At 39.8% G+C, this 23,529-nt stretch overlaps 1 protein-coding gene across 10 annotated transcripts; it reads right to left on the bottom strand.

Moving 5' to 3' along the window:
• Positions 1–3,909: 3,909 nt before the first annotated feature.
• LOC125467058 (marginal zone B- and B1-cell-specific protein-like) lies at positions 3,910–23,512 on the bottom strand. 10 transcript variants are annotated; one of them, XM_059639014.1, is made up of 8 exons: positions 23,443–23,510; positions 22,733–22,797; positions 21,436–21,543; positions 19,524–19,577; positions 11,659–12,051; positions 9,676–9,797; positions 7,523–7,627; positions 3,910–5,588 (listed from the first exon to the last, which is right to left on the bottom strand). In XM_059639014.1, exons 5-8 carry the CDS (start codon positions 11,881–11,883, stop codon positions 5,423–5,425), a joined length of 618 nt encoding a protein of 205 aa, XP_059494997.1. In that variant the 5' UTR covers positions 11,884–12,051; positions 19,524–19,577; positions 21,436–21,543; positions 22,733–22,797; positions 23,443–23,510; the 3' UTR covers positions 3,910–5,422. The 10 variants fall into 10 exon arrangements, with proteins under 10 accessions (XP_059494997.1, XP_048418368.1, XP_048418369.1 ...); XM_048562411.2 differs by lacking the exon at positions 21,436–21,543 and having other exon boundaries at positions 19,476–19,577; XM_048562412.2 differs by lacking the exon at positions 21,436–21,543.
• Between the last annotated feature and the right edge of the window lie 17 nt (positions 23,513–23,529).

The raw sequence follows: 23,529 nt of genomic DNA, 5'->3' as shown, positions 1-23,529 counted from the left end.
TTAAATAACTGGGAAATTAACACACTGCTCTTAAGTAACATATTGCTGTACTAAGTAAAGATAACGGGAACTGCAGATGCTGGAGAATCCGAGATAACAAAGTGTGGAGCTGCATGAACACAGCAGGCCAAGCAGCATCTTAGGAACACAAAAGCTGACATTTCGGGCCTAGATTCTTCGTCAGAAAAGGGGGAAGGGGAGAGGGTTCTGAAATAAATAGGGAGAGAGGGGGAGGTGGATTGAAGATAGATAGAGAAGAAAGAAGATAGGTGGAGAGGGGACAGACAAGTTAAAGGGGCAGGGATGGAGCCAGTAGAGGTGAGTGTAGGTGGGAAGGGGATAGGTCAGTCTAGGGAGGACGGACAGGTCAAGGGGGCGGGATGAGGTTAGAAGGTAGGAAATGGAAGTGCGGCTTGAGGTGGGAGGAGGGGATGGGTGAGAGGAAGAACAGGTTAAGGAGGCAGGGACAAGCTGGGCTGATCTTGGGATGCAGTGGGGGGAGGGGTGCGGGGAGATTTTGAAGCTTGCGAAATCCACATTGATACCCTTGGGCTGCAGGGTTCCCAAGTGGAATATGAGTTGCTGTTCCTGCAACCTTCAGGTGGCATTGTTGTGGCACTGCAGGAGGCCCAAGATGGACATGTCCCTGAGGAATGGGAGGTGGGGAGTTGAAATGGTTTGCGACTGGGAGGTGCAGTTGTTTATTGCGAAACGAGCATAGGTGTTCTGCAAAGCAGTCTTCAAGCCTTCGCTTGGTTTCCCCAACGTAGAGGAGGCCACAACAGGTACAGTAGATGCAGTATACCACATTGGCAGTTGTGCAGGTGAACATCTGCTTGACATAGAAAGTCTTCTTGGGGCCTGGGATGGGGGTGAAGGAGGTGGTGTGGGGGCAAGCATAGCACTTCCTCCACTTCTCGACGGGGGGGGGGGGGGGGGAGAAGTTGCAGTCCTTGAAGAACGAGGACATCTGGGATGTACAGGAGTGGAATGCCTCATCCTGGAAACAGATGCGGCGAAGGTGAAGGAATTGTGAATAGGGGATGGAATTTTTGCAAGAAGGTGGGTGGAAGGAGGTGTATTCTAGGTAGCTGTGGGAGATGGTGGGCTTGAAACGGATATCAGTTTCTCGGTGGTTGCCTGAGATGGAGACAGAGAGGTCATGTTGGAGATGGTCCAGGTGAACGTATTTTAGAACAGTTACATTCTAACTGCAAGTTTGTTGCTTCTAAGTCTAATTCCAGGGAAATTCAAAGCTGTGGTGATACCAAAAACAAAAAAATGGCTCCAGAAATATACCTCAAATCTCATAACCTCCAATAAAGAAAAACAGGTTAATGTCTAGTCTTAGAGGTCCTGGCCAAAAATGGAACAAAAGTATGTGAGCCCCTTTTTGGGGCTTACCAAACAAAGAAAGGAAAAGAATAATTTCTAGCACTCTAAGTCAGAAGCACTGAGCCCACTTATACTTGTTTGGGCACACGCAACTATCAAGGAAAGCCCCCATCCATATACAGGGTGTCACCATTTACAACCATCCAACTAATGGTCAAACTTATGAATATGATCCCTTATAGGGGTCATTTTAAAGATCCGATGTACAAGTATTTCCTGTATTTATGAATGGCTGATTTACACAATCCAGCATCGTCTTCTGACTTATGTACAAATTGACTTGAAAGTAGGCCCCAGAATGGAACCTGTTCACAATGCCAGAATGTTTGTATGCTGTAAGATTGATTTCTATGCACAGTGTTAGAGGGGAAAATTGCAATGATCCAACATGTACATGGTTTAGGATGGAGATAAAAAAAAAATCAGTCTGTCTTGTTTTGATTGCTGCTAAGTAGCTCTGAGTTGCAGATGCTAGGAAAGGTCAGGCCAGTTACAAAGCCTTTACCATATTTAATTCCTCATCCATGCTTTATTAAAAAAATCATTCCAGGGATGAGATGCCACTGCCAATGACCATATTTGCTGCCAACTACCCATTATACAGCAGTGGTGAGCAATCTTCTTGACAACTGCCTGTATCGCTCAGCCAGTTCAGACAGCAGTGAAGTCAGAGAGATGTACAGCATGGAAACAGACCCCATGGTCCAACTAGTTCATACCGACCAGATACCCTAAATTAATCGAGTCCCATTTACCAGCAATTGGTCCAAATCCTTCTAAACCCTTCCTACTCATACCCATCCAGATGCCTTTTCAATATAGTAATTGTACCAGCCTCCACCACTTCCTCTGGCAGCTCATTCCATACCCTCACCACCCTCTGAAACATTTGCTCATTAGGTCCCTTTTAAACGCTTCCCCTCACATTAAACCTATGCCCTCTAGTTTTGGATGCACTGACCCTGGGGAAAAGGCCTTGGGTATTCACCCTATCCATGCCCCTCATGACATTAATAACTTCGATAAAGTCACCCCTCAGTCTCCAATGCTACAGGAAAAATAGTCCCAGCATATTCAGCTTCTCCCTATAGCACAAACCCTCCAACACTGGCAACATGCTTGTAAATATTTTCTGAACACTTTCAAATTTCCCAATATCCTTCCTATAGCAGACACTAGAACTGAATGCAGAATTCTAAGTGGCCAAACCAATGAGCTGTACAGCTACAACATAACCTCCTGACTCTATATACTCAATGTACTGACCAGTGAAGGCAAGCATCCTGCTTACCTGCAATTTCACTTTCAAGGAACAATAAGCCCACACAAGGTCTCTTTGTTAGCAACACTCCCCAGGACCTTACCATTAAGTGTATAAGTCCTGCCCTGATTTGCCTTTCCAAAATGCAGCACCTCACATTTATCTAAAATAAACTCCATCCAACACTCAATCACATTGCTGTGGGTATGCTGTCACATATAGACCAGACCAGATAAGAGCAAATGAATTCTTTCTCTAAAGGACACTCGTGGACCAGATTTTTGTTAAACAACCCAATAATTAGATGCTCCCCACTACTAATACTATCCGTTTATTACAGACATATCTAATTAACTGAATATAAACATTCCAGTTGATACGGTAGGATTTCAACTTGTATTCTCAGATCAGTGATAATGGGAACTGCAGATGCTGGAGAATCCAAGATAATAAAATGTGAGGCTGGATGAACACAGCAGGCCCAGCAGCATCTCAGGGCCTGCTGTGTTCATCCAGCCTCACATTTTATTTTCTCAGATCAGTGACTCAGTCCTGACTAACATGATGACCATGCTGACATTTCGTGGCACCTAACCCAGACTCAGTCAAGAAGAAAAAGCACTTGAGTAAGGTAACGTACTTAGAATGGCTGGTACGTATGGACAGTGCCCTAGCTGGAAACATATTTAGCAGACAAAGAAAATATAATTGTCATAACAACAGACAAATTCATGGCTCTAACTAATTGAAAAATGGCTTTTCCAAGTAAATTGCACAGGTCCCTTCCTTTACCACCCTAGACACTATGGACTATCTAGCATAACCAATCCACCTAACCATTGGACTGTGGGAAGAAACTGGAATACCTGGACAAAACCCATGCAGACACAGGGAGAATGTGCAAACTCCACAAAGACAGTTGCCCAAAGCTAAAACTGAACCCAAGTCTCTGGTGCTTTAAGGTAACAATGCACTGTGCCAACCCAACAGAATCCCTACAGTATGGAAGCAGGCCATTTAGCTCATTGAGTCCACAGTGACCCACCAAAGAGCATCCCACCAAGACTCAACACCCTACCCTATCCCTGAACCCTGCATTTCCCATCGCTAACACACCTAATCTGCACACCAGGGGAAGTTAATTTATTAATTCAAAATTAGTAACTACAAATCTTTCAGCGAATTAAATATAAAAAGAACACATGCTTTTTAAAAATGCAAACTTTTTATTTTTCTCAACCATACCACTAAACTTTAGAATGAACAGAATAAATGCCAGAAACACGCTTGCAGTACTTTTCTTGGGAATCTTTTATATTTGTATCAATGGTATTTGAATATAAATTTCAAATGCATACAGAGTAATATCAACTATACATCAGTAAGAGTATTCAGTGAACTGTGGAAGGTCCGGTCTCAAACATGGTTTTAAATAGAACTTATTATAATTACCATGGCTATCTTGACCTGACTTTGGCACTGTATATATAAATATAAATCCAGTTTATAAAATATCTCTACTTTTCCTCAATAGTTGTTAGTGAAAGTGAAGTGTAACCAGATGGTGTACACCAGAAAACCAAACAATGCAACCCAGACAATGCAACTGTTCTTCACTGATTCTAACTAAGGTGACCGTAGAGATGTTCCCACCTGGTGATCCTGGATAAGAAGTAAAGTCAGTTGAAGTTCTTCATTTGTGACATTCGATCAAGGATGCATATATGGCTCATAGATCCAGATAATAGTGTGCTTAGCTATAATGTTTCCATGCTGTACCCTCCCCAACCCCAGCCCGACATCTCCACTGTCACCCCCACACTAGACCAACATCTCCCCTGTCACCAGGCCAGAATCTGCTGGTATTCGCTGTCTTGGCTTCCCTGTGAAGAATGGCAAGAAATCATACCAATAAATGGGTCACCGTATTTGAGAATACAGAATAAGGAGAGGGAACTATTTTTAAAAGATTAAATTCAATTTAGAAATATTTTCATCTATAATTGATTACCAATTCTGATTGTTCTCCAGACCTCCACTGACAACTCATTTGCTTACTTATAAATTCAGATTCAGTCTAAATTATTTAGAACAGGCACAATTTTGTGAGCATCATCTTCCTGATGTGTGCACATAACTGCCAGAGTATTGAATGTCAGTGTTGAATATTCCCGTTGTGGTGTGAATTACCAAAAATTACAATTCAGTAATTCTCCCTAGATTCAAAAGTATCGTAGAAATTATGTCAGTTGCAGTTGTTCAAACATATTTTCAGCTTTAACAATGCCTGCACATTGGACATTGGAAAAGAGAACAATTTATCATAGGGGGTTTGAAGCACAATCTGAAAATGGGGCACTAAAGAAACAAAACGACAACTTTAAATTTAACATTAATTCAAATAATTAAAGGCTTTTGCTTTTAAGTTTAAAGAGGTGCGAGTTAAATGTGAACTTCTTAAGTAGTGGGGGTTGCATACTATTGGATTCAATAGGTTTCTGGGCTTAAGTATTTACATGGAAGAATATGTTGGAACATCAGCAAGACAATTTATAAGGTTATCTATCAGCATTTTAAATAACATTTAGATGAATTAATTAATCTACTATGTAGTATTTCATGACAAGATTAAATATCAGAAATTTGGGTATGGGCCTGAAAGAATAAAAAAGAAAATCCACTGATCCCAACTCCATCTCTAACACTCGCTCACACCATCACCCAAATTCCACAAGTGCACTTGTCACTTGAACAGCCAAAGAATGATTATATTTCATCTTTCAATGCTGTTTGGAAATTTCTCTGTTTGGTGCAAGCTCCATTTTTACCAAAACAGAGAAAATCTTCTAAATAGTCTCGATTGTTCCTGAATTCCTTGTAAATGTCCTCTTCTGTAAACTCACCGAGGTAAGCCTGGCACATTTTGAACAACCTGTAAGAGTTAGACAGATGTGCTAATGATCCAAACAAGCGAAATACAATTAAAAAATTGAAATGTAACAAGTAAATGGAGGATATCTAAAAGAACAGATAATTATTGGAAAGACACAATAAATCTGTCTGTATTTGAAAAAGAAAATGCCTAATATTGTACTATCTTTCAAATACTCATAGGCTGCTGCATGTTTCCAATTTACATTTGTGAAGAGAAGCAGCTTTGGGTTTCTAATCTCTATCTTGCTGTTTCAACTTTATTTATACCCGAGAATCTGCATTACAAGTTATCAATATAATTCTTTGACTTTTTTCCTAAATTACCATTTCTGTATTCATCTGTTTAATTATCCGAATACCACAATTTTTTTCCAATTTGAATTACTGAGTAGACAACTTGCTCACAAGTCTGCAATTCCTGTCTTTCAGCCAGAAAGGCATTTAGAAGGATTATTACTTGATCCTCCCCAGCTCAGTCTGTAGAACACTGATCAGGTAATTTAACACATAGTTGTGTGTAGAATCTTGCCAGTTGTGGTTCAATTAATGGAATTCCGAACACTTCTGAATTAGAAAGTTGTGGCTTCAACTCCCTGTCAGCAACGTGATCACAAAATTCAACATTAACTCTCCATGTTGTACTAATGAGCTCTTGTGTCAGTGACAATATCCCCATGTCTGAGCCAGGACACCTAGGTTCACAACCCACCCACTTCAGAAGTGTGTCATGACATCTCTGAACAGGTTGATTAGACAATACTATAGCGTATTGCAATTCTGGATTCAGGGATACCAGCTTCTGGATGAGACATTAAACAGGCCTAGTCTTTCAGAGTGTCATAGCATTCTGTGGTCCTATGAATGTAAATTATCCCATGGAATTAGATTAAATTAGATTCCCTACAGTGTGGAAACAGGCCCTTCGGCCCAACAAGTCCACACTGCCTCTTGAAGCATCCCACCCAGACCCACACGCCCCCATAACCCACACACCCCTGAACACTACAGGCAATTTAGCAAGGCCGATCCACCTAGCCTGCACATTTTTGGACTGTGGGAGGAAACCCACACAGACACGGGGAGAACGTGCAAACTCTGCACAGACGGTTACCCAAGGCTGGAATCGAACTCGGGTCCCTGGTGCTGTGAGGCTGCAGTGCTAACCACTGAGCCACCGTGCTGAATTATTTCAAATAAGAGCAGAGTTATCGTGGCTGGGTGCTGGCTAATATTTATCCCTTGATTAACAGCCTACAAACAAGTTATCTGATAATTATTATAAAGCTGTTTATGGAGCTTGTGGTGCATAAATTGGCTGCTGCATTTCCTAAATCAGTCATCATATTTCATTAGCTATAAGTGCCTTGAGTTGTGTGATGGTCTTGAAAAGAACGATATAAATGTAAGATTTTCTTTCTTTGCTGTGCACAAATTGATGCCCTGTTTTACGTTAACTCAGTACTGTGATGTACAGTATTTATGAGCATTTTGAAACATTTCTAAACAATGTAAAAGGTGTTGTATAAATGCAAGCGATCCTCCACACACGATTATATCACTAAAGCAATCTTCATGATGAAGCTTTTGATGGTGTCAGCTAGACAAGTGAAAGTCCCCTTGGGAATACAAATCTGTCATTGTGTGAGTGAGACATATCAAAATAGGTGACATCTTCAACTGAATTACTACCACATCCTTTCTATTATTCTGGAAATTCACTGTCGAAATTACATGGATACAATTGTCTAATTGTGAAGCAATATAGAAAATATTCCCCTGTAATACTTCAACATATCAACTACATTTATCGAAATATAAATATGTTACACCCCAAAATCTCTTTAAGTGAAGGGGCAATATGTGCTGCATACTATGGAACATAATGGCTACTACACTTTAGTTACTGAAATTCCAGTTTTTGTAATTTTTTACCGTCCTGGCCATGGTCCACTCATCACCATCACTCCTGTAAAATCTTCAGTCTCTAGTCCAGGGCCTGACAGACGTTTAATGCCATTTACCTCTATTACACCGTGCCTGCAAAGAATCAATGGAAAAAAATATATAATTTTCACAGGGCTCTATGTCAATTAACAATGAGGTGTGCTCTTAATTATAATGCAGTACCAATAAAATCCAAATTCAATAATGTGGTGCAATTCTTTTGGACAAACATTGAAATCTTGACAAATGTACTCAACCGAATATCTGATTTAATGACACAGACATAACAGCACAGGAAATATCTACAAATGCACACTTTGTATGTGTTCTAAGGTATATCTAAGTACTAAAAATGTCATAAACATACAACAGAACTTTTAAAACAAAGATTGCCCATTTTCTTCTCTTTTGAAATACCAACTTACAGAATTTGGGTATGACAGTATCCTATAATACCTCAAGTAACTATTCTTCAACATGTTAGGGAGAAGCTGGACTGTGACAGGCTTGCTTGAGAAGAAATGAGCACTGGATTAGTGATGATAGATGAAAAGTATAATGAATAAGACGAAGCTCATTCACTTGTTATAATCTGGGAATACTGTCTGATCTTGCTTTTGACCACGTGTCTCTGTTCTGCCATTACAGAGCTAATGGAAAGTGTTATTTATTCTCGATGCTCTGCAGTCATCAACCGTCGACGCTAAACTATACTTGCCAATTATCATAGTGTACTTTGGGCTTTGGGAAACCTAGCTCATTCTGCTGAGAAAACTGTTTAAGTGTTCAATAATTACAATTTGTATCAAAATTTGAAAATAATTACCATTGTTCTATGCTGTAAATAATTCATAGAATCCCTACAGCATGGAAACAGGCATTTTGGCCCAACAAGTCCACACCGATCCTCAGAGCACCCCACCCAGATCCTTTCCCCAACAGCCCACCTAATCTACACATTCCTGGACACTATGGGCAATTTAGCAATGGCCAATCCACTTAGCCCGCATATCTTTGGACTGTGGGAGGAAACCGGAGCACCCAGAGGAAACCCACGCAAATATGGGGGCGATGTGCAAACTTCACACAAAATTCTAGAAAACGTTTTTCAAATATGGGGCAAGTAACCTTAATAGATGTTAAAATATAACTGTACCCTGTTCGTATAATGTCTTGGACTCTGAGGCCTGGAATAACTTGCAAAGACTTTGCACAAGCCCCGAAGCCGTGCTTGAGACGCCAATTTGAATAGAAGATGAACTCTTATTTAAGTAATTTCTCTTTATCTTTATCAAAATGGTGGCAGATTGTGGTGAACAAACACTTTTCACTGTATCTTCTGGATGAATGTGACAATAAATAAATCATACAACAATCATTAAAATTATTTCTTGACAAAAAATTTAACACCTGAATAAAGAAAATTCAGAACTCTTACAGACAAATAATTTTTAGAAACAATCAGTGGTGTGGTTCTGGGTAACATCTAATCTTGTTCTATCAAGTGTTTTTAAAACTCAATGATCTGAACCATAATCAGTTGAAATTTTCAGTCAGAACCTTTTATATAATTGTTCATTATCTCAATATCTACAAAATCTCCACAAATCCAAAAACCTTTTAAGATCTCTGTGTTATTTCACCTCTAATATTTTGAACCTTCACTTGGACTAGGCCTAAAGCTCTGGAATTCCTTTCCTTCACTTCTGTAACTTTTTCTTTCCCTTTAAAAATCTCCTTAAATTGCTTTGAACAAATGTGCAGCTTCTTATGTGATTCAACATCAAATTTTGTATAACAACACTCGTGAAACAACTTGGGATGTTTCATTGCATTCAAAGTGCTATATAAATACAAGCTGTTGAGCTATTAGTCCCTTACTATACAGTCACTTAAATGTCCGCAATAACTCACTCCAAAGTAGCTGTATTCACATAAAAATACAGATTATTATTGATGAAGTATACAAATAATTTTATTAAGAAAGCATTCATAATTGCTGAGTTATGTTACATAATCTTGGTTCAAATGTATTTTCATACAAGACTATTCATTTTTTATGCCATTCACATCATTGTCCAGGACAGGTGAAGAGGGGTACTATCTGGGATTGTGTAAAAGATCAACCGTCAGAAACTCACTTTTCCCAACTCTGGGAGCAGCATTTCTCCAAAGCATCGGTGTAATCGGATTCATTCAGCTCTGCTTTCCCTTCTTTCACTGCAGAGATTTTTGATTCCCACTTCGAAAGATATTCCTGCATCTTTCCAGCATAGATCAATAACAATTGTCAATGTTTAAAAGAGGAAAATGTCTGTTTTTTTTGATAATCATCATACTTTTCTTCTGCATCTGCACAATGTACCATATTGGAATAGTGAACCCCCATTCTCAACCTAACTCTCTTCATTAAAAGTATTTCTTGCAGTTCCAAACTCCAATGATAACCATCATGTTATTCTCAACTTTTGCGTGAGCTTACGGAACAAAGTAACTGAGTTCAGATAACCTTCAATTGCCAGTAGATTGCCAAAAGAGGAAGGAACTTGTTTGTTTTGTACTAATGCTCTATATTAAAACAAAAAACACCTGGAAAAGATCTGGCTTCCTCTCTCTGCACTGCTTCTTAGAATGTATTCAAATATCATACCAACAGAAATACATTTGTTCTATAAATTAACAGTGACTAGTAACCAGTAAGTAATTATGTAGAAAGATGTCACTCACAGCAATTACATGTTGACTGTAATAAACATCTAACATTACTCATGATGTTTTTTCAACAAATTCAAATGTGTTTGCATGTACTGCTGTGGGACAGCCCCACGTTTTCTCTGCCATTGAATCACCCACAACTCTTTACACAATGGTACAACACTCAAAACAAATTTGCCAGTTTCATTTCTAGAAATCTTTAAAACTTAGTGAGACAACCGACAATAAAATAAAATTTAACTGTTCGATAGATCTGATTGTCAAAACTCATTTTATAGTCAAGGAAATACTATTTCCTGGTCCACTCAACCAATACAGATTAGATACGACTACACTCTACTCCCTACTGCGAAGCTATCTAAAAATAATTTAAATTTACATACTGTCTTTCAGGATGTCACAAATTTACACATAGTCGAAGACAAACTTTTAAAGTGTAGGAACAAAAACAGAAGTTACTGGAAAAGCTCACCAGGTCTGGCAGCAACCGTGAAGAAAAAAAATCAGAGTTAACGTTTCGGGTCTGAGGAAGGGTCACCGAATCCGAAATGTTAACTCTGATTTTTTTTTTCTTCACAGATGCTGCCAGGCCTGCTGAGCTTTTCCGGCAACTTCTGGTTTTTGTTCCTGATTTACAGCATCCGCAGTTCTTTCGGTTTTAAAGTGTATGTACCATTAGATTGTAGGAATTTTGTATTTGCTTTTTAAAAACATAATATAATTTGTTATTAAAGTTTTGTCATTTTGTCATATAGCATGGAAACAGAACCTTCGGTTCAACTCATCTATGACGACCAAGATTCCCAAACTAAACTAGTCCCACTGTCTGCATTTGGCCCATATCTCTCAAAACCTGTTCTATTCATTAACTGTCCAAATATCTTTTAAATGTTGTCACTGTACCCATATCTACCACTACCTCTAGCAGTTCATTCTATACATGCACCACCCTCTGTGTGAAAAAGTTACCCCGGATCCCTTTCAAATCTTTTCCCTCTCACTTTAACATTATGCCCTCTAGTTTTGAATTTCCCTACCCTAGAGAAAAGACCTTTGCTATTCACCTTATCTATGCCTCTAATGATTTCATAAACCTTTATAAGGTCACCCCGCTACCTCCCATGGTCCAGGGAAAAAAAAAATCACAGCCTCTCCGCACAACTCAAACCCTCCAAACCTGGTAACATCCTTGTAAATCTTTTCTGCACTTTCCAATTTGATGTAAACTTTAGCATTTGTACTGAAAAAAATTTTTGAATTGACAGTATAGCTATTTTGTGAACTTGGTTGAATTAAGTGTTATGAAGAAAACAATGATAAGCAGTCTCAGATAAAAGAACACTAAGTCTCAGGTGAAGTGGTACAAATTCCAAACAGCAACCAGCAATCATACAGTATAATAAACCTACCTGATAAGAAATTGCTCTGCAGGAGTCACACTTCAAATAATCAGGCATATGGCTAGAGTGAAATTCCTCGTCATTCAGATTAGGTGATTTCATCTCAATTGTTCCCGATTCTTGAAATTGCCCTGAGCTTTGAGAAGCAAACTCTCTCCGCTTACCCTTCTGACCAACTGCGTTGGTACTGTTGCACAGAAATACAGTTAGAATTGCCACAATAAGAAACCTCATGGCGGCCGCTGTGATGGTTATTTGCACTGTATCTCAATCGAGGTTATTGAATGTACAGAAGCAAAGGCTGGCATTAACGAATTCAAACACTGACGTGGTACTCCTTGGTCTCCTTGTGCTGCACCAATCAGGAAATGAAAAGTAGCAGCTGTGTGGTATTAAAAGATACTGGAGAAGAAGAAAAACAGACTTGTTACAGAGGTGCTTTCTAATTTAGGATATCAAATGTAACCCAAGTATTTTCTGCTAACTTTCAAAAATTACTAGAATCAAACACAAAATTCTGAGTTAAATAGTTATAGTTTCAAAAATTATTAGTCTCAAAGGACAGTTGACACTCATGCCAAGGAGAATCTTCTCATCATCACCACACGTGAATAATCTCAGGGCTGGTAGACAGCTGATAATGCTTGCCTCTGTCAAACTTAACCTAACCTGTCCAATAGGCAATGTGGATTTTTCCATTATTTTTGTTCCATCCAGGTGAGGAATACCTGGTCTCCAGAGTGTAACATGTGACTTGAATACATGGATAACCAAAAGATCATGCAGGAAGGAATGTTTATTTCACTAGCACCAGGTCATTGCAAATATGAAGAGAAACTAAAATTAAACAAAACAGTACTTAAATGGAATGAGGCCTGCAGCGTACATTGGGTTGAGGAACACTTTGTCTACTCCTTCCCCTAGATCCACCTTCAACCAAAGAGTTTATTTTTCCAGACAGGACCCATTCAACTGCTTCAGGTGTCATGCTGCACTGTTGCCACTTGCTGAAGAAGTCCTGGCACATCAGCTGAGCACCCTCCCTCACTGTCACCACCAACTGCTGGAGTTCTGTTACAGATCTTCTTGCATGAACCTTGCTATCTTGGCAACTACACATAGCACATGGTGACTGTATACCAAGCAGTTGCATAATTAACAGGTTTAATAGTGTCATGATTGCTAGAATGCCGAATTCCAGCATTGCCTTCTTGTATCTTCTTGATGTAGGCAAATGGTAAGGGTTGGGGAGAAAGCCATAATTTGTTCAAGATCCTTTTAGCTCTTTGTCTCTACTGGTACCTTCCGAAGGATTCAAGCTTTGAGGTGAATCACCCATGTAAGGGTCTCAGTTGGTCAGGTCTCCAGGAGTCTTATGATCAACAGCACCTGTTGCTCCAGTTTCTTCCTCCCAAAAGATCGCTCCTATGTCATTTTCCAGGACAGCAGTAGGCCTCTCACACTAGATTCACAAATACAAGCCATACCAGGATTTCACATTGCTACCTGACTCCACTTCATCCAAACCATCCACACACTGACACACCAAGTTCTGCTATACCACTGAGGGGACTGCATACCTCCATACCATATGCAAAGCTTCAGGCCTCAAGCAACTTCCATCTGTGAACCGTTTCTTGAGGCTGCCCTCCACCTATTGTGACCACTGTGTATCAAAGTTGCACACATCCTGTATCTTATTCTGGCTCCTGATATTCCAATTTTGGAAGGTAGAGAATAGCCTATGGACAAGTATGGGTGTGGGATGGGTTGATATTATGAGCATAAACTAGCTCTGGAAGATACTCACGCGACTTCTGTTTGTTCTCAGGAAGTATGGTGCACAGATGGTCATGCAGAGTGTAGGTGAATCATATGTATTGCTCATTACACTCTGGAAATGGTGTGGCTCTTGGCAATGCCGTTGATTTTGCAAAATTCCTTAGCATCTTGATCTTGATGTTGTTTCCCTGATCACTATCAGTCTGACATGGAACAATGGCACAATCACTCACTAAAACTCTCAACACGACAGGGGTTAAGGCCTTTTGGTCATGCATGGAAATTGCCTAAGGCTGGTGAACTTGGTGAACACATTCCATGACTGTGAGAACATACTGAGTCTCATTATTACTGGGGAAAGAATGATAAAATACATTGGAAGGACTGCTCCAGGTCTCTTGGTGACTAGGCATCCCACGCTACGATGAAGTCATTTCCCTGCTTCAGCCAAAATTTCTCTCTCTCAATTTTGACAGCAGTCATCAATATCAACAGCTCTCTGACCAGGGCAGTCATCTGTTCTGTGGCTTGATATCCTGCTTGACTATAAATTGCCATCAACAATTAACACCTCACGCTGTTGAGAAAAATGAGTCCATCATCTCCCTCTCTCCTTGTTACGAACCACACAATCATTCCATCCTTTCCCCTGATCCTCTACTAGTCCTTCAACATTTTCTGTAGCAGAGGTAGTTGATTTGCTTATTGAGCTGGCTTGTCTTTGTTCGGACGTTTCGTCACCATGCTATGTAGCATCATCAGTGGGGCCTCCGATGAAGTGATGTTGCTCTACTCTGCTTGGAATTTATACTGTCCAGTCCATTATGGCGAGTAGTGTCATTTCTGGTTTTATTCTGTATGGGTTTGTATATGGGGTCCAATATTACATGTTTGTTGGATTGCACTGTTAGCTGGGACAATGTCACCATAGCAGCCCAAGCCAAACATAGACACACACAGGAATTCCTAGAGGCATGGTTCTCAACCCGTAATGCAATCAACAAACATATAAAATTGGACCCCATATACGAACTCATACAGAACAAAACCAGAAATGACACTACTCACCATAACAGACTGGACAGTATAAATTCCAAGTGGAGACCAGTATCACTTCATCATCGGCCACACTGATGATGTTACCTGGCATGGTGATGAAATGTCTGAATGAAAATAAGACAGTTTGGCAAGTAAAGCAACAACCTCAACCACAACCCAGTTACAAACCTTTGCTAAAACCTTAAAGTTTTCTGTGACTGTTTGGATCTGTCATCAATTGGCACTAGGTGGGTGGATGCTGGGCATTCCAGCAATGATGCAGTCCACTAATGCTAGCATCAATCAGCTGAAACTATCTGATGTACTTCTTTAAGATAGATTGCATAGTCAAATACTCGCGTGACTCTGTCTGGACCTGGTCTGGATCTCACTCAAAAGTGCATTAGTGACAGTGCACTGATTCTTACTTCAAATATCATAGCAAAATGGTTGGGAATGTTGCCAACCAATAGGTCCCTTTAGCCAGGCATGGAAAGTTTTCTAACTAAGGTCATCAGCATGCACATTATTTTTCACAATGTTGAATTGAAATGGTGTGAGTTCAGCATTCATTGTGTTTCTGTTGCTTGAAAATTCTGCACTGATCAGAATATCTCTGAACTTCTAGAAAATAGCCCACCTCAAGGTTAGCAGTTTGAGTTTCATATTGGAATAATGTTCTACATTCCTTTGGTTTAGTTTTATACTCAGATTGGCCTGAGCAATAACCACTCCTTTCTGCCCTTGAACCTGTGGTAGTACATTTCCAGATGAAGGAATGTAGTGTTAATTTCCAATACAAAAAGCAGTTGGAAATCTAGATAACCATCGCAAGAGATGAGACAAGCTTTCATTTCAGGATGCAAAAGGAGTCTTCTGCTGGCATCGAATTCCCAATGATGCTCCATGAAGTATCCAACCTCACACATTGTTTCCCAACCACTCCTACAGTATTCTCTGATTTTCTCAGCAAATCAAGGAATGGAGCAGCCAACTGTACACAGCCTTGCACAAATCTCCTATACTAACCAGGTAAAACAAGAAACCCAAACAGTCCCTCCTTATCTTAGGCCAAGGCCACTCTATCTGCGAAAATTTTCTCACCATCAGATTAATGCCTTCTTGGTAATGGTGTCCAAGGTACCATACTTTTCTCCTGACAAGTTCACAGTTCTCTTGTTTAAAGTATTTCAAGTTAAACTGTAGAAAAGTGTGTCTAGTCTGGCAAGGATCTTCTCAAATGTCAAACTGAAAATGAGTATGTTGTCCAGGTACAATAGGAGGGACTGAAAATTAAAACTGTCAAAAGCTTTATTCACCACACTCATGAAGATGGCATTCTCATGTATTCATAAAGTCCCCTAGTACCTGTTCAGAATGCTGACTTGTTCAAGATATGTAGCTGTCATAACTGTGAGTCAAACCAAGACTGCAGAAATGATTGGCTCCTATTGCAATGTTTCCTCAATCTTAGGCAGAGGATAAGGATCCTTATAGTCGTTATGTTGAGGGTGTGGCAATCAATATACATCCTCAGATTTCTGTCTTTCTTCTTGACAATAACTATGGGGGTAAGTGTACAGTCTTGAGAACTCAGGACATTTCACTCCAAAGACATCTGCAGGTAGTCCCAGACTTCCTCCCAGTGATGTGGTGGGATGTGGCAGTAAGGAATCTTTACTGGACAATCATCCTTAATTACAATCCTGTGGCTTACCATGTCACAATATCCAATGTCATCAGTATCTTTACTGAAAGTTTTCCTGCACTTGGTCAGAGTAAAAACAAGCTACCTCCTCTAGTTCTCCTCCAACTCAGCAATGTGCATCTTTAAAACGAGAGTCGAGATATCTCCCTCAGTCAGCCAATTGCTGGCATCTGTGCCTGAAAACAGAGTTGACAGCAGTCTCGATTGAATCTCAGCCCTATCACAATTCCAATACCTCTACGGAGCAGTCCTTGGATAGGATCATCCTTGAAGTTTATCAGAGGTAGGGCAGCAGGATTGGATTTACACTTGTTATGCAGCAATCTGTTCCACCTGCCTCTTCAGCATTGGGTTTATATCCCCACCCTGCTGACAACCACTTCCCTCATGGTAGCTTCTTTCCTGGACTTAGAAGGCCTCTCATTCCTGTGATCTGGATGATGTGATCCCAAACTTCAAAGAAAGTTAACTGAGTTTTGTCACTATTAAGTCTCCTTAACCTCATCTGGACATTCTCACCCTTATTTCTGCTCAGTGGCCCATCAGCAACTCTTCCCAATTTAATTTGAAGGCGGGATCCAGGAAAATGATGCAATTAAAAAACTTTACTAGTTTCAGGAATATGAGAAACAGATCTTCTCCAAGTATTTCCTAATGGGCTTTCTCTATAGTTACATCATAAATGCCAGATGCTCACTCATGTTAAGACCCTTGTATGCCACAATTAGTTGTGCATACTCAATGCAATCTTCAATCGGTTTATCAGAGATAATGGGAGCTGCAGATGCTGGAGGATCCAAGATAACAAAGTGTGAAGCTGGATGAACACAGCAGGCCAAGCAGCATCTAGGGAGCACAAAAGCTGACGTTTTGGGCCTAGACCCTTCATCAGAGAGGGGGTTGGGGAGAGGGTTCTGAAATAAATAGGGAGAGAGGGGGAGGCGGACCGAAGATGGAGACAAATCTGTCCATGGCCTTACCCATCAACAAGTAGAATATCCAATCAGGAGTATCAATGCTTTCTCTGCAGTGTTAAGGAAATGTACACATGGAGTCTTGAACTGGATTTGGCCTGAAGGTCCAATTTCCCGAATCAGTACTTGAACCTCCAATGACAGACACTGTCAGTTTCACCATTCCAGCCAGGTACTTTTCAACATCAACCATGACGTGGTGCCTGATTTGGTGCCCATGCTTGTGCTGTAGAATCCTACCAATCATATCAGAAATGTAATATGCAATTTGGACACATCCACACTGATGGCCCAAAGATCCTGAAGCAAGGGTTTTTTTATTCCACTGGCATCAGGCCAATACAAGCATGAAGGGAAATTAAGGTTAAACAAGCACGTACAGTATATACATAAAATGAAGCCTGTGGTTTATCTTAAGGTTGAGAAAATATTTGTCTGTCTGCTCCTTCTTCCCATGAGCTTACTTTCCCCCAAACATGCTTTTCATTGACAACTGTAGTTGCCTCCCTCACCATTCTCCCTCATCTCACCCCCATTACAAGTGCTTCCCCACAACTGAGATGGAAACCCTATATAGTAAGCAAAATGTATAGCATTCACCCATTATACTGTGCCTTGTTTTTGCCATCCACTGCACTGCATAATGTAACTGATAAGTTATGAACTCTGCAAATATTTCAGTTGGGTGTAGAAGCTGTAGTGATGCAAAAGATGATGAAATGAAATAACATTCTGCAGAATCGTAAAAGATCATAAGGTACAATTTTGATGCTGATATTGGATGAAGCTGCACCAACATGCTCAGATGAACTCAGGTATCCCAAAATAAATGTATTGACCACAGTGTGCAAGCTAACCTCAATGGAAGTCTAAAATTAGGACAAACCTCGGAAGTGAAACACTGCTATGCACAATCTGCTCCATCAGACAAAATTTGCTTGATTAGTTCTGAAGGAAAATTCTGCATACGTTCTCTCCATTCCCAATGAACAAAATCTCCAAGCTCTTTGCCTCTGCATGCCTCATTTAAATCAATTTTCCCATTAAGATCAAACAGCAGACACCAATACAGCTTTCTGTTCTGAATTAAGGTTTATCAAACATTATGCAGAGGCTCATTCCAAATGAACATAATTTGAAACAGGAAAACCATCAGTTAAGAAATATCAATGCAACTAGTTATCAGCCCTCTATAGAACTTAGAACATAGAAAAATACAGCACAGTACAGGCCCTTCGGCCCACGATGTTGTGCCGTGGAATAATCCTAATCCAAAATTAAAATATGGGAAAGTTTAAAGAGTCTTGCAGGCTGTTTGTGCATATTGAACAATATGATTCTTCTAACTAAAAGGTAACGTGAAGCTGTCTGCGAAATGATCCTATGACCCTTACTGCTAAGCCTGCCCTAAACTCCAGTGACAAAAATACTATTTAATTGTCTGTAAAAGCAAATTATGCAGAAGCTGGCAAACAGAAAGCACTGATAAAACACAGCAGATCCGAAAACACTTCTGAACAATTATATTAGACTGGATGTGTCAACTCTGTTTCTCTCTCTATAGATGCTGCAGACCTGAGTGTTTCCAGCACTTTGCATTTTATATACCACGTACCTTTTTTTTGGGCAACAGAATTTTCATTAACTCCAATCCCATTCATAGTGCTAAAGTAATGAGCCAGCAAGACATCCTAGCCCTTGGTAGGCATTCTATTTCATAGTCCACACAATGATAATTCTTCATGGTTCCAAGCTTCTCAGGGTTTATCAAGTTTATGATTACATAAACTTAATTTAAAGAGACATTTTAAGTATACATTGTCACCAATTATTTCCTGCTGCAATTAAATAGGGTTGTTGCCTGACACAAGATTGCTCAGCAATCTGTTTTTTTAAACAGGCCATGCAATTCAAAGCTAGAATTTTACCTTGTCTTCTACCTTCGAGCTAGTTCTATATACAAAAGGCTAATTCTCTGTATATTCCACGTGATCTAACCTTGCTAAATTGTCTACCGTGAGGAATCTTGTCAAACATCCTACTAAAGTCCATATGGAGCACTGCTCTCAGCAGAACAAAATGCCTCTTGGTTGTCAAAATCCAGCCTATGCAGTATTTGGCCTTGAAGATGGTCCCTTGAGGTATGAGTGGGTGACAAACATCCATGCATAAACCACAACAAGAGACAGTTTAAGCACAGAAACAAACTTAAAAATAATCAAATACTTTTAACCATTTAATGCCCCAGGAGCTGCGGAAGTCCTAGAAAGTCAAATATGCTTATTAAAATAGTACCTGTCGCGACCCAGAACCTTCTAAAATACCTTGCAATAACTTTTGAAACACAGCGATGGTTGTAGCATTGGAAATACCTCAAACATTTTGTGTGTAGCCAGTTCCCATAACGACTGCAATGACGAGATAATCTGTTTTGATGAGGGAAAAACATTCGTCAAGACCTTAGAAATAGTTCCTCTTTTTCTCCAACTCATGGTAAAACATCCTAAAACATTTCAACTATGCAACTCAAAAAAAAATTAGATCCCAAAAAGAATATATTAGTATAGGTGATTAAATGCTTGATCAAAGAAGTTTCATGGAATGAATTAAAGAAGGTAAATTTGATAAAATGATTGAGAGCTTTAGGAAGGAAATTGCATAGTTCTGGGCTACCAGTGGTAAAATGATTAAAATAGATGAAGAAGTCATAATTTGAGGAGTAAAGCAATCCTGGAGGAATATATCGCTGGAAGAGAGTATAAAGACAGGACAAAATGAGGCCATGGATAGTTGGCAGCAAAGTCAGCGCACTGGTGTCATGACAATTTTACTTGTCTCATAGTCCAGAGATCTAGGCTAATATTCTAGGTTCACATCTCACACAACACCTGGTAGAATTTGAATTCAATGAATTAATTTGAAAAAAAAAGTGGAATTAAAGCTAATCTCAAGTAATGGTAATCATCACTGATTGCAGTGAAAAACCACATGGTTCACTAAGAAGTGTTCTTTACTGTTCTTTAAGAAGCGAAATTTGTTCTTACCCAGTGAAGCCTACATGTGACTCCAAATCCACAGCAATGAGGTTGACACTTACATATGTTCAAAGATAATTAGGGAGCATTTGAGGGCATCACCAGCATCACCCGTACGTCACAAAAGAATGAATCAAAATCTGTGACCTATATGTTCAGACATGGTAGCCAGATTCCATTTGGTCATTACATAGTGGTCAGAAGGAACAAGACTGCAAACATCCCAAATAGAGCCAGCCTCTTCTTTACAGAATCACACAATTGTTTTAGGAGGCCATTCAGCTTATCCCATCTGTGTTGGCTCTCTGAATTAGCATTCTTATTATTGCCATTATCTTGCCTTCTCCCTGTAATGTTAGAAATTGTGCTTTTTCAAATAACAGTTTAACTTTCTTCTGAATGCAGCTTTTTTTTAACCTCCCTCTACCCCACTCTCATATAGTGTATTCCAGGCCTAATTAATCACTGTGAGAAATAAAGTTTTTCTTGAGTCACTTTTGCTTCTTCTGTCATTTATTTTCAATGTGTCTTCTTATCCTTGATCTTTTCACAAGCAGAAGGAATCTCTCCCTAGTACTTTTTCCAGATTCCTTATGAGTCTGAATACCTTCCCCTCTCAGTGTTCCATTCTCCAAGGAAAACAGTCCTAACTTCCCCAATTTACTTTCATCACTGCAAATCTTCATCACTGAAACCACTGCCATCAACCTCTTCCGCATATTCTCCAGTGCTTTCTTGTTCGTCCTAAAGGGCAATGCCCAGAACCGTTAGAAATGCTCGAGTTGAGGCTGAACACACATTTAAACTTGTCTTCACCCTCCCTGCAACTTTCATGCACTCAGAGGGCAGAATCAGGTTATATACCATGGGAACAAATATTAGTTCAAAATCAAGTGAAAGGGAGAATTTTTGAAATGAAAAAAATTTAAACTTTGTCTTGCACTCATCAGGACGATTCACAAGAAATACCAATATAATGGGAAAATGATTGGCTTGTGGTCAACATTACTGTTAAGTGGAACACTGCACTCGCAAAATTCAAGTGCACTCATTATTTGAAAAGATTAATAATGTCTTCAAATTACTTTTACAGCCTAATGGTAACATTTACATTATCTAACCACAATCCTTCTTTCCATACTGAAGGAAAGAAGTGAGAAGTTGCGAATGTACGCATAGTGCATACATAAGAAATAGCTTAAATGTTCTGAGTGTCCTGAAGATTTCCTTTCAACAAACAATTCTTTACCTTGATAGCAAGGTGTGGAGCTGGATGAACACAGCAGGCGAATCAGCATCTTAGGAGCAACTGCACTTGCACAAATGTATCACCAGGCCATTTATTATGTCACTCTGCCTTTTTAACACGTTCCAAAGGTAAACATTTATTGCAGCGAGGTAGTGGCACAATGGTAATGTCATAGAAACATAGAGCATTGAAAGTGACCTTTCAATCCAACGCATACATGCCAACCAAGTTTCCCAAACTAAATTAATTCCACTTGCCTGCATTTGACCCATATTCCTCTCAACCTTTCCTATTCATGTTCCTATCCAAATGTCTTTTAAATGTTGTAACCATGCATGCAGCTACCACTTCCTCTGGCAGTTCATTCCACATACAAACCACCATCTGTGTTAAAAAGTTGCCCCTCAGGTCCCTTTCAAATCTTTCTCCTCTCACCTTAAAAATATGCTCCCTAGTCTTAAACTCATCAACCTTAGGAAAAGACCTTTGCCAGTCACCTTATTCATAATTGTGTAAATCTCTATAAGATCACCCCTCAACCTCCTACACTCCAGTGAAAAAAAAATCCCAGCCTATCCTCATAATTCAAACCACTAAGTCCTGTCAACATCCTGGTGAATCTTTTCTGAACACTCTCCAATTTAATATCCTTCCTATAACAGGGTGACCAGAACTGTACACCAAACTCCAAAAGTGGCCTGACCAATGTCCTGTACAACCTCAACATGGCATCCCCACTCCTACACTCAATGGTCTGATCAATGAAGGCAAGTGTGCTAAACACCTTCTAAATTGCCCTGCCTACAGATGAAACAATTTTCAAAGAACTATGTACCTGAACTCCTAAGTTTCTCTGTTTGACAACACTATCCATTCTTGAGGTTAGCTCAGATGGCCAGAAAATTAGAGTATGGTACAGAATAATGCCAACAGTACAGGTTTAATACCCACACAAACTCTGGCAATTCAGGGAAGCCCTGCAATCTCACCTTGCCCCATTCTGTGCGCAGTGGTTACTCTTACACTATAGCAAACCAACTGTCTCTGTCTAACAGAGAGTGATATCTATAGTCTTTTGAGGGACATGACTCTATATTCTCAAGACAATCAATCTTCTATCTCATGCTTCTCTGGCACTTGTCTTCCTCCTGGTTGGATGAAAATGGGACTTTCCTCATCCCTTTAAAGGGATGGGCCACCTGGAAGGAGATCAATGTCTTCACAAACCCCCACCCTTACCTAGCCAGTGAATGATATATCCATGGCTCGAGATGTAGAGTGATGCTCCTATACTCACCTACAATCACTTAGCCGAGAAACGTAGAACCTCCTATGTTAGTGTCTTGGGGTCCAAATCTTATACTAGCAAGGGATAAAATTTGAAATCAATAGGACAAAATCTAAATTTTAAAAAAACTAATGACAACCATTTAAATATAAACATTGTCAATTTTCATTTTTAAAACCATCTGCATTATCAATGCCGTTTAGGGAAAGAAATCTGCTATTTTTTTCCCCTCAGTCTGACCCATGAGACTCCAGACCCACAACAACGTGGGGTCTTTTAACTGCCCCCGGACAATTCGGGATCCCACATTATATGTTTTTTAACCCTGCATTTGTAGAGAGTCCGAAAGAAAACAGAACATAAAATGCAGAAAAAAAACTAGTCTGTGGATGAGTTAATGTTTTGAGTCCGACGTGACTACTTCGGGAGTTATATCTTCAAGAAAATTTTGCTTTCCTTTATGTCATTATTTTTTGCAAATTGTCCTGACAAGTGCAGAGTGAAAAACTCTGACACGACGCAGCTCTGCTCAGCAATACTCAAATTCTGTGTCAACAAACCAGTTACTGCGACAATCCGAAATATAGCTCGTAAACTCAATTTTAAGCACGTTTCTGACCACAAGTGTTTGCATATAACGTGCCCGAACAACCCCTGCCGCTTCCAATTGGGCGAGTTTACAGGGTTAGTAATATATATTTTTAAAAATATATTTCAACCATGTGAAGTAAAACTACTCCCACTCAAACTCGCGCCACCTCCGTCCGTCCTCCGTCCTGTGTCCTCCCGCTCAAGCTAAAGAACCC

The sequence above is a fragment of the Stegostoma tigrinum genome, chromosome 32, assembly GCF_030684315.1.
Source record: "Stegostoma tigrinum isolate sSteTig4 chromosome 32, sSteTig4.hap1, whole genome shotgun sequence".
Lineage (NCBI taxonomy): Eukaryota > Metazoa > Chordata > Chondrichthyes > Orectolobiformes > Stegostomatidae > Stegostoma > Stegostoma tigrinum.
Note: the sequence above shows the minus strand (reverse complement) of the source record. Positions and strands in the feature narration are given on the sequence as shown.